This window comes from Raphanus sativus, chromosome 9 (genome assembly GCF_000801105.2).
Source record: "Raphanus sativus cultivar WK10039 chromosome 9, ASM80110v3, whole genome shotgun sequence".
Taxonomy (NCBI): domain Eukaryota; kingdom Viridiplantae; phylum Streptophyta; class Magnoliopsida; order Brassicales; family Brassicaceae; genus Raphanus; species Raphanus sativus.
This window is the reverse complement of record NC_079519.1, coordinates 2,099,279-2,121,722: the sequence shown is the minus strand read 5'-3', so window position 1 is coordinate 2,121,722 and position 22,444 is coordinate 2,099,279. Positions and strand designations below refer to the sequence as shown.

At 36.7% G+C, this 22,444-nt stretch overlaps 5 protein-coding genes across 6 annotated transcripts; 3 read left to right on the top strand and 2 right to left on the bottom strand.

The window, feature by feature from the left end:
- The first annotated feature begins 687 nt into the window (after positions 1 to 687).
- On the top strand, positions 688 to 2,609 carry LOC108825710 (peroxidase 11). The gene is made up of 4 exons (XM_018599053.2): positions 688 to 1,250; positions 1,473 to 1,664; positions 1,766 to 1,931; positions 2,032 to 2,609. Exons 1-4 carry the CDS (start codon positions 1,029 to 1,031, stop codon positions 2,457 to 2,459), a joined length of 1,008 nt encoding a protein of 335 aa, XP_018454555.1. The 5' UTR covers positions 688 to 1,028; the 3' UTR covers positions 2,460 to 2,609.
- Positions 2,610 to 3,377: 768 nt separating this feature from the next.
- Positions 3,378 to 5,042, bottom strand: LOC130499543 (uncharacterized). Its single transcript, XM_056993697.1, has one exon. The coding sequence runs from the start codon at positions 5,015 to 5,017 to the stop codon at positions 3,473 to 3,475; it is 1,545 nt and encodes a 514-aa protein (XP_056849677.1). The 5' UTR covers positions 5,018 to 5,042; the 3' UTR covers positions 3,378 to 3,472.
- Positions 5,043 to 7,985: 2,943 nt separating this feature from the next.
- Positions 7,986 to 10,694, top strand: LOC108823321 (serine/threonine-protein kinase STN7, chloroplastic). The gene is made up of 9 exons (XM_018596494.2): positions 7,986 to 8,418; positions 8,498 to 8,584; positions 8,659 to 8,778; positions 8,843 to 8,941; positions 9,029 to 9,197; positions 9,264 to 9,451; positions 9,542 to 9,598; positions 9,864 to 10,277; positions 10,360 to 10,694. The coding sequence occupies exons 1-9, from the start codon at positions 8,029 to 8,031 to the stop codon at positions 10,519 to 10,521; spliced, it is 1,686 nt and encodes a 561-aa protein (XP_018451996.1). The 5' UTR covers positions 7,986 to 8,028; the 3' UTR covers positions 10,522 to 10,694.
- Positions 10,695 to 13,518: 2,824 nt separating this feature from the next.
- On the top strand, positions 13,519 to 14,120 carry LOC108826699 (small polypeptide DEVIL 5). The gene has a single exon (XM_018600079.2). The coding sequence runs from the start codon at positions 13,616 to 13,618 to the stop codon at positions 13,754 to 13,756; it is 141 nt and encodes a 46-aa protein (XP_018455581.1). The 5' UTR covers positions 13,519 to 13,615; the 3' UTR covers positions 13,757 to 14,120.
- Positions 14,121 to 16,513: 2,393 nt separating this feature from the next.
- LOC108823730 (uncharacterized) lies at positions 16,514 to 19,498 on the bottom strand. Of its 2 annotated transcripts, none has more exons than XM_018597003.2 (13): positions 19,157 to 19,498; positions 18,891 to 18,981; positions 18,713 to 18,797; positions 18,549 to 18,639; positions 18,348 to 18,417; positions 18,197 to 18,266; positions 18,065 to 18,110; positions 17,521 to 17,985; positions 17,371 to 17,445; positions 17,243 to 17,303; positions 17,080 to 17,160; positions 16,911 to 16,990; positions 16,514 to 16,772 (listed from the first exon to the last, which is right to left on the bottom strand). In XM_018597003.2, the coding sequence occupies exons 1-13, from the start codon at positions 19,291 to 19,293 to the stop codon at positions 16,694 to 16,696; spliced, it is 1,431 nt and encodes a 476-aa protein (XP_018452505.1). In that variant the 5' UTR covers positions 19,294 to 19,498; the 3' UTR covers positions 16,514 to 16,693. The 2 variants fall into 2 exon arrangements, with proteins under 2 accessions (XP_018452505.1, XP_018452506.1); XM_018597004.2 differs by having other exon boundaries at positions 18,570 to 18,639; positions 19,157 to 19,496.
- Positions 19,499 to 22,444: the final 2,946 nt, after the last annotated feature.

The window sequence follows — 22,444 nt, the reverse complement described above, 5'->3', positions numbered from 1 at the left end:
AAGTGTCTTCTTTAATCAGATCTTATAATTCAATATGACGCCAGCGAGTGGATCATAATTTCCCTCCTACTTGGCTACTTTTGATCTTTCGTTAATTGAAGGAAAGGAGACAGAGCAAGAGAAGAACAATTAGCACTATAATTACAAAACAATACCGACCTGAAAATAATTCATGTAACCTTTTGGCGACCTACATATCTCACAAAATTACTCACGAAATTTACAGAAATTAGGCGGTTATACTTCCAAATTCACCTCTATTTTATAGCTAAATAAGATGAGATATTACATAATTTGGAGCAGGGTTTGCATTAGTGTCGCTGTCGTGTCACAACCGAGGCGTTCAAATCATATTTTCAAAATATAAAATTTGACTTATGGAATTATATATATTTTTCAAAGAAATTATATATGTTAATTTGAATTTTTTTTGTGACCATAGAAAAGGTCAATTTGACGACCAAACAAATAAAAACAGTTGAGCAAACTACAAAAACAATGAGACTTCCAGATGTGTTTCAAGAATCAATTTTATGACATGGTTGCAGCCAGGGGGGATGTAGGAATGTATTCAGGTGGGAGCATATACACTATGTCTATTTTTCAGTTGGGGGCATTTCATAGACACCATAGTAATTAAAGAAATGAAAATTTAAAATCCGCCCCTGGTTACAGTAGCTAATGCAAAACATGCAAAAAAAAAAAAGTTTTGAAAGAAAATCAGAATATAAATGTGGAAATAGTTTATATTTTGGTAATATATGATTTTGGTGTGGTAACCATCTGTACTATTGTTCAAATTAACTTTCATCTGATTTATCTTTAGGTCATAGGAAACCCCAACCATCTCACAGAATTAGTTGCATCTCCCTTTACCAACCTTGTCAAGACCCTTCTGACACAAGAAATCTAAAACCTTACAATGCCTAGTTCTCTCAAACTTATATATCTATTTGAAGTCCCACCCAATTTCTCCCAGTCCTTACCTCCCACAAAATTGAATTAAAAAGGGTTTCAAGAGAAGAACAATGAAACTCCTCCTTGTGATCTTTATCATTCATGCAATATTTATCCCATGCTTTTCCTTTGATGTGCCGGGAAAGGATCTTCCATTAACCCTAGATTATTACAAGTCTACTTGCCCCACCGTATTTGACGTCATCAAGAAAGAAATGGAATGCATAGTGAAGGAAGATCCTAGAAATGCCGCCATAATTATTCGTTTACACTTCCACGACTGCTTTGTCCAAGTAAGTACATATACACACCTTACTTGTTACGCAAGAAACCTCCCCACCTCGCTGCCCTCATTCAGCCAAATTGGACACTTCTTCTTCCTACACTTACCGATTCTTTGGTAGATTATTGATGAAGAAAAGACAGAGTTTAGCTCAAATTTATCTAAAATGGTTGCTTTATGGAATGGTATGGATGCTTACCTACTTTAAGTGTTAAATTAAATTGTATTGCAGGGATGCGATGCATCGGTGTTACTAGACGAAACAGAGACACTACAGGGAGAGAAGAAAGCCTCTCCCAACATAAATTCATTGAAAGGATACCAACTTGTAGACAGAATCAAGAACATAATCGAATCAGAATGTCCTGGAGTCGTTTCCTGCGCTGATCTTCTCACTATTTCTGCTAGAGATGCTACAATCCTGGTATATATTAATCCCTCATGGGGGGTTATCACAATTAGTTATGTATATTATATAGTATCATATGAAATTATGAAAACATGTTAATATTGATTTGATAAAAGGTTGGTGGGCCTTACTGGGACGTTCCGGTCGGGAGAAAAGATTCAAAAACAGCAAGCTATGAGCTCGCGACAACGAACCTTCCAACTCCCGAAGAAGGTTTAGTCAGCATCATCTCTAAATTCTACTACCAGGGTCTCTCTGTTGATGACATGGTCGCTCTTGTCGGTAAGATCAATCCGCTAAACCAAACTAAACCGGGAATTGATTTTAGTATTATTGTAGACCGGATTATTATAACATCAAACCGATCACTTCATGTACGTAGGAGCTCACACGATCGGGAAGGCACAATGCAGGAACTTCCGTTCACGGATCTACGGTGATTTTCGGGCGACGTCAGCCCTGAATCCTGTGTCGGAGACGTACCTGGCGAGCCTCCGAGAGTTGTGTCCGGAGAGGAGCGGAGAAGGTGACAGCAACGTGACGGCGATGGACAATGTGACGCCGAATCTCTTCGACAACTCGATCTACCACACGCTGCTGAGAGGAGAAGGGTTGCTGAACTCGGACCAGGAGATGTACACGAGCATGTTCGGTATACAGACGCGGCGGATAGTGAGCAAGTACGCGGAGGATACGGTTGCTTTCTTCGAGCAGTTCTCTAAGTCGATGGTGAAGATGGGGAACATTTTGAACTCTAAGAGCTTGGTCGATGGTGAAGTACGAAGAAACTGCAGATTCGTTAATACATGAAAACATATATCAACAAAGAATTTTCATATAATTTTTGTTTTAAAGGACATGGATCTTTTTATTCTCCTTATTTATACGTTTATGTGTGTGGAAGCTTGAATATGAATTTGTGGTGATTGAAACCACAAGATAATTTTATTTTTGAATTAACTATAGTGTCCAAGGAGAAGGTTAATCGACTATTCTGTAAACTTTAGGAGTGTAACGTAAATTATCTGGTGGTGATTAAAATCACAACATGAATTACAGAGAAAAAAAGAAAGTTGTTCACAATTTCGATATGTAAAAAGACATAAATTATACATACTATACTATGATAATTTTACAATTGTTGTTCGCTTAAAAGCATTTTTTTCGTATGAAGATTTTACGAGATACTTCCTCTGTTTTTAAAAGATAGTTATTTTAGAATTTTCACATATATTAAGAAAACTCATTAAATTTTGATTGTAAGTGCATTGTTTTTTGTGAATAACAATTTTCCACAACTTTTAGCCATAAAAATTCAATAAACACCATTAATTTTTTTTGAAACTTACAATTTTTCATTAAACCAAACATTGAAAATGTAAAAAAACTATCTTTTTGAAACAATTTTTTTTTCCAGAACATTCATCATTTAGGAACGGATGGAGTATTAGTTTTCCCCTCTCTCTCTCTCTCAAAATTGCACTGAGCAGGGTTTGTTTCTTTGTCAAAAATATTTACTTAATGCTGGACTGTGTTGTTTCATTTCTACCAGAATCATTACCTCGCCGTGGCTACGAATGCTTTATTTTCAGAACATGGATAGTGATGTTCTGATAACAACTGAAAGGGCATAGGAGACAGCATGTTTTGTGTAGTTAATTTTTTGAAGATAATCTCGCAAAATAGCATGATAAAAAAAAATTGTATCGAAAGTCTTTCTGAAAAGATGAGGTGTGATATCAAAGCCTAAAGACATAAAACTCGATATCACCAGTCCATTCACTAAAGACATAAAGACTCGATATCAAAGCCTTGACTTTGGTTTAAATCATACGAGTATATACTTCAAGCTGGACACAACAGAGTGGACACTTGGTGGATTTATTGATCCATCCTTTAATGCAGCTTGAGTGGAAAACATGAGAACAAGAAGTAATTGTTGCGCAGTCTCCAAGAAAGAAATCGTCTTGACATATACAACATGTGTCAAACAAATCCATATCAGGGCCAAGCACCTTGACACGCTTGTGACAGTCTTCTTTCAAAATTAATATGGAATAGTACCCCGGCCTTTTCACACATCTCAGCCACGACTCAACATAAGAATCTGGGAACTGAGTCTGACCGACCTCACGGATCGCATCTCGAATAGTCTTCATCAGTAAATCGTCTGACTTACCTAAAGGGAAGCCTACCATTTTAACAATATTAGTAAAAATGGTGTCATGTAGTTTTTTATCTTTGGCTTCTTCAAGCATAACCTCCATATCCACTGGTGGCACCATTACTGTTTTCTCGACACGAACTTTGTAAGGAATCCATCTCTTCTTCGACCAAGTCTTCCTCTGCTTCATTAAGCCAGCCACAAGGCCAAGGACGATGCTGGTCTTGTCCTCTGACTTCAACTTCGCCAGAGGTGAGATCCTATCGATTTCAAACGCTAAAACATCCTTAATGACTTGTGTCGGAAAACAAGAAAACCGAAAGCAATCATTGTCCCCACTTACTAACAAGGAACGAACCAGTTTCTTGCCTCCCCACTCATGCTCGCTCTTGTAAAGAGTATCAACTTGAACCACAACCATGAACTGCGCGTAAGTAACTGTATCCTCGTACGTTAAACCCATGTCAACAAACGGTTTAGGCTGAGAATAGTGCAACTTCACGGGTAAACCATTACAAGCCAATACTTCATGGTCGTATCTAAGCCATGGTCCATACACACGCGTTTTAAACTTGCGGGTCAAAGGTCTCATCTTTGCGGCTTCTCCACATATCCTATGGCTAATCATACCACAATGTTCGCAGAACTCACCAAGGTTCTTGTACTTGAACTGAACGAAAGGTGACCTAGGACCGTCACCATTAATGTAAAACCCAGGAGGCAGAGGTTTTTTCAAATCTATCTCAACTTTAACACAAAAGCATCTTGTAAACTCCTTATATTTATATGAAATCCATGGCTTATCACTAAGATTTTTCACAATCTTCTCAACATCATCTTCAGTGTAGTTAAATCTGGGTAGGCCTATTACCTTGACATTGAAGCAAGAAACAGAGAAATCCATATCGACCATGGATATGTCTTGTGAGCATTCCTTGAGGACTAATATGGTGCCATCAACGTTCCAAGGTCCACCCTTTACAACCTCTTTCTTGTCTCTCTTCTTCTCGAACTCAAATAAGATAATATTGTCTTTCTCCAATGGGAGAACCTTCAAGCTGCCTGAAAGTCTCCATTGCTGCCGCAGTGAGATTTCTGTTCTGTCAAGGGACGGTGGTACGAGACTTGTGAAGAATTTTCCAGCCAAGGAACGTTTTGGATGTGCCACAAGACCTAACCTGTCTGCCTCCATTCCGTGGATCATTATTTTTTTTTAGAATGAGATATCATCGATTTACTTTTCTTATTAAATAATGTTGAAAGCCTTTTGTGAAATATGAAGATATCAAAAATTTGCAAGATTTCATATTATCTATTTAATTCTATAAATTTTTACAAATAAAAAGTATGTAAACTATTAGTATTTTCCAGTTTGATAATTAATTTCTTCGATTTTGTTAAACTGAACGCGCGTGTATAGTCTTTTATTATACCGGAAAAGAAAATTAACAAAAAATAAAATAGAAATAGAAAAAACAAAAGAAATGGAAATAATATAAGTATCTACCAGTTTACAAATTATTATTTCAATACAAAATACAAATTCTCAAAGTCTTCGAAAGCATATTTGACTTGTCTCAATCAAAAAGAAGATTCGAAAATGCTAGTTTTCTTCTTCTAGAACCTAGAACGTGTGTTGAATGTTGATGTAGTTACCTTTAGGAGAATGGTCACTCTTTCTCGCATTCACCGGCTTGGATTGTTTATCTTTAATACGTGCATGTGTGCATAGTTTTTAGTAAGAGCTTGGTCGATGGAGATCAAGTTCGAAGAAACTGCAGATTTGTTAATACATGACAACATCAACATGCATTAGCAAATTTACTTTCGCATTTGTCAAAAAAAAAAAAAAACTTTCATATATAATTTATTTATTTTAAAAGGAAATTGATCTTTTTATATATATATATATATATATATATATATATATATAATTCTGTGTTTGGAAGTTTGAATATGAATTTATGGTGATTGAAGACACAAAACGAACTATATAAAAAATTGTTTGCAATTTCAATATGTAAAAACATAAATTATACATACCACTCTATTATAAAATTTACAATTGTTGTTCGCTTAAAAATCATTTATAAATGACTGAATGAGTGTTTCCATCTGAAGATTTTTGCATCTTACTTTTGTTAAATTATTTTCTGTATAATTTTTGAATATAAATTTTAGTTTTATAAGAATAAGATTGTAAATTTGTTGGGATGAGACCCCCAAATAATTTTAAAACTAAGGCAACCTCCCAGAAATAATGTATTGTTTATACCAATATGGCGCCTAAGAGTATAGTTTAGATTTAGAGACATACATTATTGAAGCAAATAAACTATTTTCTTGCTGCAAATTTTCTCAGACTTATGAGTACTCATACTTGTACTATTTGTGCATTTTAATATGAAAACTTTTTACAAATTTGGATCCAAAGTTGTGGGATCATGCGGCATTTTTTGGATCCAAAGTTGGAGGGAAATTTCCCAACTGAAGAGACAATTCTAGTGTTAGGCCTTGCTGCTCAATGCATGGAACAAGATTGTAAACACATACCAACTTCTGAGTTGCTTCAAATGGAAAAACAGCACAAAGAGGCAGCACCTTCCGGTCAAGAGAATCCATCTTCACATTTGCCAACTACATCACAAGTAAGCAGCCATTTTGCCTAATAACTTTACAAAACTTAATCGACACTTTCTTGTTAATTAAAACTTTTGCACATGCATGTGCAACTTCCAACTTATCGAATCTTTGATATGAATGACAAAGCAGTGCCAAGGTCCTCCCAAAAAGCCATCAAACAAGGCTGCAGGCTCTCGCCAGTCTGCTCCTCGCCGCAGACATAAGACGACAAAAACTAATAATGATGAAGAGAAATAAGCAGAGAATAAAGCATAATTTAAAAAGTAAAAGATCAAACAAGCTGAAAAAGATACAAAAAAGAAAGAGAAACCTAAAGCCAAACAACCCAAACCAGTGCAAGTGCAGGCGAAGAACAACAATCATATTCCTAAAGGTAACAACAGCAAGACGAGTTGTAGGTTCTAGAAGAAAGAAGCAGTAATATCTTCAAATCTTAGCTTTGATTGACACGCCAAATATGCATTAAAAGACTAAGAATTTGAATTTGTATTTGTATTGAAATAATGTCTTGCAAACTGTTTTAGTATTGCTACCAAAAATTGCCACTTATTAAAAATTTATCAAAAATTAAAAAATTAAAAAAATTAAAATCTAAAATTAAATACCAATCTAAGAGCAACCACAACGGTAAGTTGTTGCTCATTTGAAAGTTATAAAAAAAAGTTTTGTTATCTTAATTTGATAAAAATAACTGATTAATTTTAATTGTTTTAAATTAAAAAAATCCAATGATTGTTTGCCAAATGTACAGAGAAGTTCCAATGAGGTTTTAAAAACATGTAATTTCAAAACTTTATCTTTAACCTCTCTTATACTTTTCTCTTAATTTCTTATTTTTGTCTTTAATTTTAATTATTAGATACTTACTTAGAGCTTTCCAGTGGATGTGCTCAATATTATATTTTCTATTTAGTATAATATAAACACTATAAATTTAATATTCGTAAACTACTAGTTACATGATTTAATAAATTTTGTAATAATATAAACCAAACCCTGCAGGCCAGGCCTAAATATCATGAAATAAACGCATAAGCAAGAGCAGTGTTCAAGAAAACGTTAGGCGCTAAACGGGCGGCGACCTAACGCCTAACGCCTAGAACGACTAAGCGGTTTAGACATTTATAAATTAGAACAATATATTAAATATATGTAATGTTTTATACTTAATAATACTAAAAACTATTATTTATATATGATAAAAATTATTATCATAAGAATATAGATTACAATATATTAATTATTATAATTTATGAATAATAAATAATATATTATTTATTATTACAATATTGTAATTATTTAGGCGGTTTTAAAAAGTAATCGTCACGGTCATGTAACGGCTAGTGCCTAAGCGCCGCCTAAACGACCGCGTTGACCGTTTTTTCTAGAACACTGAGCAAGAGTAATCATTCGACAAATGGGCCTTAACGAATATTTCAGTGGGCTGCGGTTATCTTAGTCTCCATTAATGGGCCTTCATTATCGAGGACATTGCATTATCATTTACAAAAAGAAATAATATCTTATCTCTTCTTCTTCTCCCTCTCTCGTCCTCTTCTTCTTCCTTGTGCCATGGCCACAACAATCTCTCCAGGAGGAGCTTACATCGGAACTCCCACTCCCTTCCTCGGAAAGAAACTCAAACCATTCTCCCTAACCCAAACCATCTCCACCTCCAAACCAACGGTCAACAAACTCCCTCGCGCTCACCTGATCGACGCCGTTCACAACCTCTTCCTCGGAGTCGGAGTCGGGCTCCCATGCACCGTCATGGAGTGCGGCGACATGATCTACCGCAGCACCTTACCCAAATCCAACGGCTTAACGATCACCGCGCCTGGAGTGGCCTTAGCCCTCACCGCTCTCTCCTATCTCTGGGCCACACCTGGCGTCGCTCCTGGGTTCTTCGACATGTTCGTTCTCGCCTTCGCTGAGAGACTGTTCAGGCCCACTTTCAGAAAGGTTGGGCCGGATTTGGGCCAAGCCCAATGAAACACTATTTTATGGCCCGCGAATTCTCAGATTAGATTTTTTTTTGCAGGATGATTTCGTGTTGGGGAAGAAACTTGGTGAGGGTTCGTTTGGTGTTGTTTATAGAGCTTCGCTGTCCAAGAAACGTGCTAATGACGTAAGTGCTTTTGATTCAAATTGTTATAAGCTGAGATTTTAACCTAAAAGTTACTATTTTAAAAAAATTGGTAGGATGGTGAGTATGTGGTGAAGAAGGCGACTGAGTACGGTGCGGTGGAGATTTGGATGAACGAGAGGGTTCGTAGAGCTTGTGGGAGCAGTTGTGCTGACTTTGTTTACGGTTTTCTCGAGGTGGTTTTGATCTTCCTTGTAGATGATAGTTTTTTCACTTTACTCATCTTTGTCACCATTGCAGAAGTCTTCAAAGAAAGGACCTGAGTATTGGCTGTTATGGAAGTATGAAGGAGAATCTACACTTGCTGGTTTGCTGCAGAGTAAAGACTTCCCTTATAATGTCTGTATTTTCCATCTTTTTCTTTTTATGTATTGCAAGACATCTCTCCTGTATACGTTTGTCACATTTTGAAGGCAAATCGTGTAGGTGGAAACTATCATCCTTGGGAAAGTTCAGAATTTGCCTAAAGGGCTGGAAAGAGAGAACATAATTATTCAGACTATCATGAGGCAGCTCTTGTTTGCGTTGGATGGTCTCCACTCAACCGGGATTGTTCATAGGGATGTTAAGCCTCAGAACATTATCTTCTCGGAAGGTAAAATGATCTTAGTTCTTGAACTTCTTTTGTCGAAAAAGGATAAATATTGGTGAACTTTAACAGGCTCTCGTGCGTTCAAGATTATCGATCTTGGAGCTGCTGCTGATTTGAGAGTGGGTATTAACTACATTCCAAAAGAATTTCTCCTGGATCCAAGGTATGCAGCACCTGAGCAATACATCATGAGCACCCAAACTCCATCTGCACCTTCAGCACCTGTTGCAGCTGCACTTTCCCCTGTTCTGTGGCAGGTGCTAACTTTAGTTAATATAAAGCTATCATAGTTTCATGAACTTTTAAGTGTTGGATCTTAATAATGTTTATGGTTTTGTGTTGATCAGATGAATTTGCCTGATAGGTTTGATATCTATAGCATCGGCCTCATCTTCCTTCAAATGGTAATGAGTAACAATCCACCAATCGCTATTTAGTTTTCTCTTGAGTTTTTTGACTCATGCATGTTATCTAAGATTTGAAGTAAATAGGAGATACTGTTCTTAATGTTTTTAGGGATGTTTAGTGTGTTGTTGGTTGGGCCTTTGGTTCTGCTGTTTGGGTTGTTCAGAGCAGAAACTAGTTTTGTTCTTACCATCTTCCTTGTGTTGGGAAACGAACCAATCACGCTAAGTTAATGTTCTGACCATGCTCATATCGTTCCCCTAGGCATTCCCATCCTTACGGTCTGACAGCAACCTCATTCAGTTCAACCGCCAGCTGAAAAGATGCGACTACGACCTAACCGCGTGGAGAAAACTAGTGGAGCCTCGTGCAGGCCCTGATCTCCGTAAAGGGTTTGAGCTACTAGACCTAGACGGAGGGATCGGATGGGAGCTTCTTACATCGATGGTCCGGTTCAAAGCAAGACAAAGAATCAGCGCAAAAGCAGCGCTCGCTCACCCGTATTTCGATAGACAAGGGTTGCTTGCGCTGTCCGTCATGCAAAACGTGAGGATGCAGTACTTCAGGGCTACGCAACAAGACTACAGCGACGCTGCAAACTGGGTGATTCAGTTGATGGCAAGGTCCGGGACGGAAAAAGATGGAGGGTTCACGGAAACGCAGCTTCAGGAACTTAGGGTTTGTGGCTGTTACCTCAAAGAGTTGTAACGTGTGAAATGACCTTAAACCCTAATGTGGATTCTTTGTGTTATTGTTATAGGAGAAAGAGCCTCGAAAGAAAGCGAGTGCGCAGAGAAACGCTCTCGCATCAGCGCTTAGGCTTAAGAGGAAGCTTGTGAAAACAGTTGCGGAGACTATTGATGAGATTGCCGATGGCCGCAAGACCGTGTGGTGGAACAGGTGGATCCCCAGAGAGGAGTGAGGACTTGCGGTATCATCTATCAGTGTTTCATTTTCATCCCAATAGTGTAAATCTCAATGTATATCTTATTAGCCTTTAGTAAATTATCACTACTACTTGTAAAGCAAGTAACCGTAAATAAAAACATTGTACCTAAATCCACACACATGCAGTAGACTCTGACTGTTTCTGAAGTTTTGAGTACTCTTGTGAATACTTGTTGATGTCATAGGAATTAGTGAAACCATATAGTATTAAAAAGAAAAGGCAAGTTTCTTGATTAGCACGTTACCCCTTCGGGCTTTGGACCTGAGAAAACCGTGAGCTCCGCACGAAGAGTCAGAGAAGTATCTCGTCAAGCGATATTTAGGCTGGCTATCGAAGTAAGTGCTTGCCTATTTGAAAATTGTCAAAATAATAATTCCGTACGCCGTTGAAGCTGAAGTCGTTTCTCACACTCAAGCTCTCTTCACAGAGGAGAGCACATGCGTCCGTTAATCGTATAAGGGAACCATATTCATTAGTTAAAATGTGAAAAAAAAAAATTCTCTTTTTAGATAATAAGATAGATAATGTGTCGAAATTCTTACTAATCTTGGAAGTAAATGAAAGAAAAATCCACATTAGTAATTGAAGAACCAATATAGTGTATATAAAAGGTAAAGATCAATTTATTATTTACTAGTTGGTTTTCAGTTGAAAAATTATGATATAATTGAATTTAACATAGTATCAGAATCACTCAAAAAAACATAATATCAGAATCATTCTATGTAAAATCATACCTAGATATCATTTTTTACAATTGTCTATGTCTCAAAAGTTGATACATGAGCATGTAGAAATGTCAAAAAAATAATTATATTGATAGTAAGAAAGTAAAATAAATAATAAAAATAATAAAAAATCAACTCATTTATTATTAACTGATTTTAGAGTTGAATCCTAATAAATCCAAATATTTAACAAACAAAATTCATAATTCATAACATTTAGAGTGGCTACGATAGACGCACAACTATTTCGCTCGCAGATGGTACAAGTACTCGATCTCTGCTTCTGGGTCTTTACCTACTACATCTACATGATGAATATACTCTATCAACTCCAGCAAATTACTAGGCCACATGCTCTTGGTTAAAAGGAAAATAAAAGTAGTTGTTTTGCTGGATCTGAAAGGTGTGAATGATCTCTCTCACGTTTATCCATTGCACACAAAGCACACACGTACGTAACTTTTATATTAACTAAGAGCATCTCCAATGTACACCTCTATTTTTTCCTCTAAAATAGAGCAACTCTATTATAGAGGTGGATTTGCTCCAATGTATGCCTCTATAATAGAGTTTCTCTATTTTATAGGAAAATATAGAGGAATTCTACTTTTTGTCTCTATATTTAGAGATGGAAATAGCATATCTCTATATTTTCTTCTATAAATAGAGGAACTCTATTATAGAGGCATACATTGGAGCAAATCCACCTCTATAATAGAGTTTCTCTATTTTAGAGGAAAAAATAGAGATTAAAATAGAGGTGGGTTGGAGATGGTCTAAGTATACGGAAGTAATGAATTGTTACAACCACGAGGGGTGAAGAAAAAGTTGGTTGATAAAAGAACGACAAGATTGAAAGGAAAGAAGAATGACAGAGACTAACTCACATAATAAAACCATAGATTAAAAAAGAATGTAATTTTTATTTGTTATAAACTTGTTCTTTTAGACGACCAAAAGCTGGAGGCATTTTGTGAATCACGAGAACCTCACGTGCGGTTCCACTCTCCTAGTTCGAGGAGGACTTCACTATAATCAATGACAACAGCGCGTAAACCACATCAAAGCACACCACCAAACTCTACTTGGTTAATTGTGTAGCTAATTATATTATTTAACTTTTATCTTAGAGGAGTACTGTATTATTAACTGTGATATAGCTGTGATATATGATTTGCTAATGTTACTCCTACTATAACCTTTGAGTTAACAATTAATGTAACTTAAAATAGGGTTTAATTACTTCTTGAAATCATACCAACCCGTTGTCGGTTTTTGCTAAAAAGATTGATTGAATCTGAATTATGAGAAGAAGAATCTGTAATTTAAGATCATGCCACCTAATTAACGCCTAACTGTCCCTCATTTAGTTATAGTTTGGTATTTAATAACTTCTCTCACCAATTTCGGCGCAATGCGTTTTTGTATAGTCTATAGTAGTATTCCATATTATTGTGTATAGCAATAATTTAAATCTGACTCAAAGTGGAAAATTATAGATAATCATAAATTCGATGCTTTGAATATATATCTCCATGCAGGTGCCTACAAGGTTTTGGAACATATTACTTATTAACTAGAATTTGTCGATATGGAAATATCATCAGGTCATGAAATTGATGAGTGAGCTACCAATCAAACGTATCAAATGTAAGTTTTCATTATCACAATTATTAGACTAGTGTTAGACTATTAGCAACGTCAGGGGACCGAGTAGGTGTTGATTTTGGATGGCTAGTATTAGACTATTAGTTAGTCCCGACAGTTTTGGTTGGTGACGTTTTTTGCTGACGTCGAATTCGGTTCTGAAAACCAACTGATACATTGCACTTAGGATTTTTGTCGGTTTAAACCGAAATATCAAAGATTAAACCAAAATCGGATTCAAAAATATAGGCTCACTTTGATCATCGGTATGGTTTTCCTTTGTTATTAAAATGGTAATTTAGTAATATTCGATTCTACAATTTGGGGGAGTTTGGGTAAAGGTTTCATGAAGATATATCATGTGATAAGATAATAAATAATCACAGTTAGGGCAAAGATTCCTCACGGTGAGGGTCCACGTGGGTATGGAGGGACACACTGTCCGGTGAGTTAGGGAACAGTGCACAACCCCCGATGGACCCACTCGTTGCCTCTTTGGTGGACCGGTCTAGTCCGGTACGGTTCGGTTTCTGTCCTCAGCCACCTTTTTCCCACTTGTATATATAAAGCACAATACTCTTCTTCATTCATCATTCATTGCCTTCCTCATTATCATCCACACAGACACCTTAATTGTTCTCTCTCTCTCTCTCTCTGTCGATCACATTTCACTTCCAAAGGATCAAGCGAAAATGAAGACGAACAGTTCGAGCGTAGGAGGAACGAAGAGGAAGATGTGGAGCCGAGGAGTTGGAGGAGTGGTTAGAGAGCAAAAGGCTAAACTTTACATCATAAGGAGGTGTGTTGTCATGCTTCTTTGTTGGCATGACTAATAACAAAAGAAGAAACAAATCAAATCATTTTCATCATCACCATCATTATCGGCTTAAGGAAGACTAACCCAATATTTAGTTCTTTTGTTTGTTGTTGTTGCGGATGTTGCTTATGTAACCCCTGGGAAGAAGCTTATATGTATTGGCTTTCTATACGGAAAGGAGCTATGCATGTATTTTTGTAGTTTTTCATCCCAAAGAAGGGTTTTCAGATGTAAATTAGTAGCTGATTTCGATTATCTTTTGTTGTTGTTTTCTTCTTTCTGGTTGATTAAGTTTATCTTATGAGATCTGGTTGTTACATAACTACCTTAAGTTCTGACCCAAAATTGATGAAGGTTGAATTGTACTTTCACTGTTAGAATTGCATTATTATTTGCAGTTAAACGACCAAAATAATAATATATACAACTATAGGTTATTATTATTTAATTCTCAAAATATTTACTTAATGAAAGAAACAGGATGCATGATTCGTTATATTTTCTTCACCATTGGCACATAAATTATAGCTGAGCAAAGTAACCACTGGCACGTAATATATTTCATTAGTTTGACGATATCAAAGACAAAACCTAAAAAATTAAACTCGAGCGATATTAGAAAATTATATGTTCTGATCTCAGATCTAAAAAAAATATAAATTTCAGTACATAAGAAATGATTGTGGTTTAGCCTTTAGTTCTTTTAATTTGGATCAGATAACGTAGGATATTTTATGCGGTTCAAGTGTTTACAGACGTAAATAGTATCTATGCAAATATTTCATAACTTGAAACCCAAATTAAACTTTTAAGTTAAGTTAAAATAGTTCGATGGCAGGTCATGAACGTCAAAAAAATTAAAAGTGGGAAGCAAAATTGTAAAAGTAGAAAGACAAAAATATTTTTTATCATAGATGGAGAATTTTTTTGGACAAACAGTGCTTTCATTAATTTCAAGTTTCAAACTCCATTAGAGGAGAAAATGTTACAAGACAAATAGGTTTAATTTCAATGCCTAAACTGCTTACTATAACCGTTTTGTAATTTGTAGTATAGCAAAGCAAACCAAAAATACTCAAGTTATATACAGATTTAGGAGATTGTGAAGGCCGTTTATTCATTCAAAAAAAAAAAAGATTGTGAAGGCCGTTTAGTAATATTTTAAGTTGTAAAGGCCGTTGGCCCGTTTAGTGTCTGACTTGTTATTTCCCATATGTCACGCACATTATTGATCGACTCGACACCAAAAACACAGAGGGAACACACAGATTTTATTCTCTCGTCAGATAAAGTTCCAAGGGATTCTGGTGTCTGTTGTTGTTCATGTCTATTAAGAGAAAAAAACTATCAATTATGAAATAGAATAATATTGTGACTTTGAATTTTTCTGTTACAATTGATTTGATACCATCGAAACTAAGTTTTTTTTTTGCCATCTATAAAATTTTATTAAACAGGCCCAAAGGCCCAAGAACCATTACAGGTCTAAGGTAAATACAACACCAAAAGGACCAAAGCCCATGAAACCTAAATAAAACCGGAAAATTTTTAGGCTCATATCAAGCCCACCCGATGAAATGCGTTTACACGCGTCGAGATCACCGCCACATGTTAGACCTTCACTCCACACGAGAGCACATGTCTTGACCACTACCGCATGACCGACAACACGACGGAGCAAACGCCGGGGACCACGATCGGACTCTCAAGCCGGCCGAACAATCCGAATCCTTGCATCTGAGACTTGTCCTCCGGAAACACCGCCGGAGACAGCAACCACACTCATTATCTTCACCTGAACTCGTTGAAAGTAAGAGCTACATCGAAGCCAATTCCGAGAGCTTTTCCAAAAGCCAGGGAAGTCGTAATCCTCTAATCCATCGCTTCCTTCACCGGAGTAGCTCCTCGAAACATCGAGGTCTCCGCCTGAAACAAAGCCGCACACACACCCAAGTTACAGTAGGAAACCGGAATCCAACCAGAGCCGCCGTTAAGAACGGAGATGCCGTACGATGCGGAAGCAGAGAACCGACCGCTCACCCTCATCGTCAAGGTGTAGCGCCGGAGACTAAGCCGACCGTCCACTATGAAAAGATGCGACGCCGGAAAACTAAGACACGAAAAGCCGAACAGGATTAGAAAAGAAAAAAAAACAACAGAAGGGAGAGGAGCCACGCCGTCGGCCGGAAACACAAGTTGCACGGTGATGTAGCTCTAGAGAGAAGGGAGAGGAAATACTCTAGAGAGAGCTATTCTTACCATCGAAACTAAGTTTTCTGATATATATATACATATAATGATATAAACAAGGTAGAGAGAGATTCACAGAGCATATATAAAAAGGGTATTAACAATTTTGTGAAATGAAAAAACTATTGTTGCTGTCGGCCACATTGAAGAGACGTCTCCTCATCTATATTTTCCTTTTTAAAAATTCGCACGCCAAGGAGCAGCAGTGAGTAAACAGAATAATAACAAAACCTATCAGATTACGCAGACACACACACACGATATGTATCAAGATTATACCTACTTTTTGTTAATACCACCGCAAAAAAGAAAAACTGGACTATATGATTAGGCCAGAGAAACTGTTTTTTTTTTCCTCCACATTATGATATGAAGAGAATGCATATTGTTCGAGGGCTTATGTTAATGAGTGAAAGAAAGAGTGATATGAACAGAAATGAATTACATGAAGCAAAAAAAAAAAAAACTGAACCTCGCAACTTTGTTTGTTGAAACAAAGGTTGATGATTGACATATACGACAATGGTTTACAATATTTTTATCTACATTAGGTAGAAAAAACAATCAAATTCCAAGGTGTTACATATATATATTATTTATAAATGCTTGCTTCATCACTAAAAACAGAAAAAACAAACGAGCAACGAACCGGAATAAAGAAGAAGAATGTGTACATATCTTCATTTATGGTCGTCTAAAAAATCTACACATCGTATACAGGCATGCGTTCCTCAATCAGGACACGGCATATCGGACACTTCTTGCATTTCTCACAGCACGTGCTGCAACCCACAAAAACACACGACATAAAACAAAAATTTACAAAGTGGCATTTCAAGAAAACAGATGTGTCTCACATAAACAAGTAAAATATCAAAATTAGCAAAATCATAATACAGACCAAAATGTATTTGGTTTACCTGCAGAGGACGTGATGTCTACAAGGGAGTAGAACAACGTTGATGGGATCTTCAAAACAAACTCTGCAAAGAATCTTCTCCTGAAAAGAGCGATAAAGAAGTCAACTACCATCCATGGTTGGCCCTATTAAACAGACAAATCATGAAATAGAGCGAGTGGTTGTATTACGTTTTGAAGCTTCTCGTACTCTTGCTGGCTATAAGTAGTGATATCTGTTTGCTCACTCAACGCAGCTTGTAGTCTCCATATCTGGTTTTAAGACCAGATCTTTTCTTTGGTTTCACAAATGTTTAAAAAAAAAAATGAAATGACTTTAAAACAATCTCTTTACCTCTTCAACTAGATCAGACTTTGGCATCTTCTTCACAACCTCTGGTGAGAATGTGTTGTATCTGAAAACATACAATCATAAGTTATGTTAAACCAAAAAAAAAGATGAGAGAGATCAGCTTTATTTACCCAGTAGCTTCTCCAGAGTAGAGCCTAGCTTGTTCCTCTCGGCTTCCTTCATCGATAGACCACCACCCAAGCAATCTGTTTATTTACATACATTATAACAAAAATGATTAACGTCATCAGAAAGATTCACCATTTAGATCAAATAAATACCTTGCACCATGTTGAAAGAACCCCAAGAACTCACGAGCCGATGACGTGGCAGTAAAGTATCTTCCATAAGAACCACCACCACCACTAGTCACCAACAAGACAGACTTCTCCACCAGCCTATACGTAGCAAACACCACCCCAGCTCCTTGCAGCAGAAACAAAGGCACAAACAGAACTAAAACAGGAATGTTCTTGGCAGAAGGAGGCGTTCCCTCTAAGCGCATGAAAAGGATGATCTGGAAAGTAACGAAAGGGATCTTCATTACATGTCCACCGATGTCTTGGAGACCGCAGATTCTATTACTCTGCTGATTCTCTTCGTCGGCGGTCACGACTAAACCTCTGTTCCAGTCAAGATATCTTACAGCCATCGAAGATGAGCTAGGTTCCGGTACGTGTGTGTACCTGTGGATTGACTGGTTGCTCCATTTTGTGCAAACGAGAAACGCAAAGCACTCTGCTATTCTGTATAGATTGTGAAAGAGTTTTTGAAGATTGGTTCATTACATAACTACTAAAGAGAAGATGTTTTAATAGTTTTTACCCGAAGTTTATAAATAAGTCCCACCATCCCAACGCAGCTACATCACCTACATAAGTCTCGAAATAGTAACTTCAGGAACACCTCTAAGCTTATATCGTTAGCTAAATAGGATAGTAATGTGCAATAACATACCACATAGTTTAAGGAGAGTGAAGGTTGTGGCGGCGATGAAGAAAACCATAGATATGGAAACCCAAAAGTGCTACAGAAACAAACAAACAAGTAATGTCAGAACCAACAAGTTTGCAAAGGTTCAGATGGAGTTAGAGAAGAAGAAACTTACAGGGAGTGTTTCCCAGATGGCTTCATCACTCATAGTTTCTTCATCTCCAGGCATGAGTGTCCTACACATTCTGCAGGAAGGAAGAAGTTGCATGTTTAATAGTCATCATCGCCTCAATGAAACTAAACAAGATGAAAGCACTTTTTTTTTAAATTAAATCACGCAGCACACTCTGGAGAAGGGTGGAAACAATAACCAAACCTTATAATATCGATGAAATACCTGACATTATCTACCAAAATCGCTACCTCGAATGCAAGCAAAGGTAAGAAGACAATCTTCAAATCAACAACTGCATCAACACAGAGCTCTATCATCATAATCACACACAAACACCATCATTTAATAAGATTAATGAATCCTACCATATTGATCTTCAAGATGAACACAGAGGAGAATCTCAAACGCAACAAGGAGTGGAGTCGCCATTACTGAATGAAAAGGAGCCCACTGCCACCAAACAAAACCCATAAGGTTATACAAAACAGGATGCTAAACTAACTAAAGAGTATAAGTACATGATAATCGCAACAAACATCATACATGCCGATCATGAGGCATAGAAGGAGCAGGTAACGAGAATCTACCACGAGCTATCACAGCATGAAACAGCCACAACGGTGTAAATACAAACCTGCAAAAAAAAAAACAGAGCATGATAAAGACTTTAACTTTTAAAGACACAACTAAACACACAAAAGATCCAAACTTTATTATCCTCTGCCTCAACTACACTTAAATCAAAACTCAATTACACAGAGAACCATCAAAACCCATCAAAAAGAAAGTCAAGGAGGAGAGAAACTGACCACCAAGAGTGAGAAAGGAGATGATCAAGCTTGAGAGCGAGAAGAAGGGTGAAGGAGAAGAGAAGAGCATGAGCAAGAACCGCTTGAAACGACTTCCAAACTCTTCTCCAGCTCATTACTCTCCTCTGCACCAACATTTTTAATCTATTTAAAAAAACAAAGAAACCCTAAAGCCTCTCTCAATTAAACTCAGCTCGATTTGAAAGATCTGATTGTGATAAAGTTTTGAGATTTTTTTCCGCGGAAAATTTCAAGAAGAGAAGAGAAGAGAGGAAAAGGATCGTTCTTGCTTTGGAGGAAAAAGACAGTTTTTTTTTTTTAATTTTCCGACTCGTAACAAAGGCTGAGTTTCCACGCCAGAAGGCAGAGAAGACAAGAAGCTGGTTTTTCGATAATACCCTTTTGTTTTTGCGTACGACTGGGAAAACACAGAGGGGTAATTCTGGAAATGTAAATATTAGATTTAATATGGCTAAATGTTTCTTTTAATTGACATGCTATTAGACGTTTTGTCTTTATTTCCTATATTCAATTTTTACGTGTGTTAAAAAAAATTAAAATCGATTATTAAGTATACAATATGTAATACGAAATTATTAAATAACTATGTCAGTGAATTGTAATTTTTATAAGAAGATACTAATAAATTTATCAAAGTTAACTAACTAAACATTCCTTTAAACAATTTTTAACTATAAACAATCATGTAACTCTTAATTTTAAAAAATAAATTTAGTTAAAATTTTAAATACTTAAGGTGTGAATTTTTTTTTCTCGAGAAGAAAAATATTTTGTATGTAGCATTACATAAAAGAAAAAATTAAAACAAGCGTTACTTAAATAAACTAAACTAAAATAATTGCTTCATTAGTACAAAGGCATTTCTGTCATTCTTTGATTAAATATCAACGTCTTGTCGTGCACGTATACAACTCCTATTGTGTGTCGATAAGCTGATTGACCAAGAGAACAGGTGCTGGAATCTCAACACGCTACATGACTTGTTTTATGATGAAGATGTGGCCAGAATTCTTTTGATGAAACCAGTCTTTGAAGAAGATGATTACTGGGTATGGCAGCATAACAAGCATGGGGGATATTCTGTCAAGTCTGGTTATTGGTTGAAAACCAGAGTGACGAGAATGGAAGAAATCAGAGATGCTGAGGCCTTGCCCTCTGTGAATGGATTAAAGAGCGAAGCATGGAAGCTCAAAGCACCCCCTAAAATTAAAACTTTCTTTTGGCGAGCTTTGAGTAATGCCATTTCGGTAGGAGAACTTTTGGTTAAAAGAGGGATTAAAATGGATTCTTGCTGTCAGGCTTGCGGCTTTGAAGGGGAATCGATCAATCATATCCTCTTCACATGTCCTATTGCTAGGCAAATATGGGCGCTGGTCAATGTTCCTTCCCCGGAGAATGGATTTGATGTGGTTTCTCATTATTCCAATTTCCACTATCTATTGTCTTTGGGTTCAAACAAGAAGTGCTCTGAGGAAGCAGCTAAGGCAATGCCATGGATTGTATGGTTTTTGTGGAAAAACAGGAACAAACTGTTGTTTGAAGGTTCACAAAATAACTTCTTGGTTTTGGTGGCAAAAGCTATTGAAGAGTCGGAATTATGGTTTCTAGCGCAGAGTCACGAGAAAGCTCTTGAAATGGAGGAAAAGAGAGACGAGCTGGAACAACAAAAACGATGGTCCTCCCCTCCATTAGGATGGTTGAAATGCAACGTCGGGGTAGATTGGGCAAAGAACGGCCAGATAGGAGGAGGAGCTTGGGTTTTGCGTGACCATAATGGAAGGGTAATTCTACACAGTAGAAGAGCCTTTTCTTTCATTCGAAGCCTCAGGGAAGCTAAACTGGAGGTGATGATTTGGGCTATAGAAAGCATCTGTGATCATCATTTCGATCGGGTGATATTTGCGATTGAAGATGGAGATTTGACACAGATGATTCTGAGGCCAAAAGCGTGGCCAAACTTCAAAGGGGAGATTGGTAGGATTATGAAGTCTCTGGTGAAGATTGAATGGTGGAGGGTAACTAAAGAAAACAGGTTGAACAACAGAGGAGCGCACCTCATTGCTCAAAGTGTAACAAAAGGAGGCCGGCACAGTTCGTATGTAGCGATGGGAGCACCTTCCTGGCTACGTAACCTATTTGATAGTGAGGTCGTTTCATCCTCTGGATAAGAGCCTGCAGTCTGATCTTTCGGTTTTTTGGTCTTTGGTATAGTGACTGGTCTTGTTTAACAGTCGTTTAATGATAGGTGCAGGGGTGTTCTTTTGTCTCCTGTGATTTGGCTTTGGTAGGTTGGATTTTAGTCAAATCTGTTTTGTAAAGCGGGTAGCGGTTGTAGAACTATGCTTTCAGCTTAATATAATTTAACAGACGACAAAAAAAAAAAAGAGATTCTTCATGCTGATAAGATTGCTGGCGGTTGACAAACACCAATGGTTTAATAACGATAAATAATGGGTTTATTTTTTCTTAAATGGGGGTAAGCACAAACTGCAGTAATCCTGGCAGGGAGCTGCTGACATTTAACAGAATCGGAGTTTCTAAACCGAATTTAACAATTTTTTGTTTAGTTTGCTTATTTAGATTAACCGAAGATTAATATTTCTAAGTCATGTAGTTATCTGTTTGATTCAGTTGAACTGATCAGCTGATTATATATATTTTAATTTTTTTTTTGTGAAGCAACAAATAGCGAATCATTTATTCAAAAAAAAAAAACATATAGCGAATCATATAAAAGTAATATCAAATTTAACTAAAACACTAAAAAGTAAAAACTCAATAATTGGTTTCAGAGTTCAAAGCTTAGTTTGGGCTTGGTTTGGGCTTTTCTTAAAATTAGACAATGTCAAAATAGAATCAAAAGGCTGCACAAAAACAAGAGATTGTCATATCTAAAAACAGCCAAAAGAGGAGTCGCTACTAGACGGTTAATAAGACCGTCACTTGGGTAGAAATGTTAAAGACATGAAATGGCAGTTAGGGTACAATAGTACGTACCAAACATCATAATTAATAACGTCTTATGTACTTTAACTAGTGATGCAATCTTACACAAATACGACGTCGATTACGTAATCTACTCGTCATGGCCAATCACATATCACCTGTCGATCATGCATATTAAGCGGTCATACGTTCCTCGATTTGATCTTTAACAATCACTTATTCACCCTTAGTTACTTCGCATTTATAGAAGCTTAAAACAATAATAATAATAATAATAATATAAGTTTTAACAAACAGAGATAAATTTGTTATATTTTTTAC

Bases quoted from the DNA above. Each gene is read 5' to 3' on its own strand.
- LOC130499543 (XM_056993697.1), bottom strand. From the start codon at position 5,017: ATGATCCACGGAATGGAGGCAGACAGGTTAGGTCTTGTGGCACATCCA.
- LOC108826699 (XM_018600079.2), top strand. From the start codon at position 13,616: ATGAAGACGAACAGTTCGAGCGTAGGAGGAACGAAGAGGAAGATGTGG.
- LOC108823321 (XM_018596494.2), top strand. From the start codon at position 8,029: ATGGCCACAACAATCTCTCCAGGAGGAGCTTACATCGGAACTCCCACT. The intron at 8,585-8,658 runs GTAAGTGCTTTT...AAAAATTGGTAG, and splicing joins CCAAGAAACGTGCTAATGAC to GATGGTGAGTATGTGGTGAA. The intron at 9,452-9,541 runs GTGCTAACTTTA...TGTGTTGATCAG, and splicing joins TTTCCCCTGTTCTGTGGCAG to ATGAATTTGCCTGATAGGTT.
- LOC108825710 (XM_018599053.2), top strand. From the start codon at position 1,029: ATGAAACTCCTCCTTGTGATCTTTATCATTCATGCAATATTTATCCCA. The intron at 1,251-1,472 runs GTAAGTACATAT...ATTGTATTGCAG, and splicing joins TCCACGACTGCTTTGTCCAA to GGATGCGATGCATCGGTGTT. The intron at 1,932-2,031 runs GTAAGATCAATC...TCATGTACGTAG, and splicing joins TGACATGGTCGCTCTTGTCG to GAGCTCACACGATCGGGAAG.
- LOC108823730 (XM_018597003.2), bottom strand. From the start codon at position 19,293: ATGTTGGTGCAGAGGAGAGTAATGAGCTGGAGAAGAGTTTGGAAGTCG. The intron at 18,418-18,548 runs GTTTGGTTATTG...TCCTTCCTGCAG, and splicing joins TATTTCATCGATATTATAAG to AATGTGTAGGACACTCATGC. The intron at 18,267-18,347 runs GTAAGTTTCTTC...TTGTTTCTGTAG, and splicing joins CCATCTGGGAAACACTCCCT to CACTTTTGGGTTTCCATATC.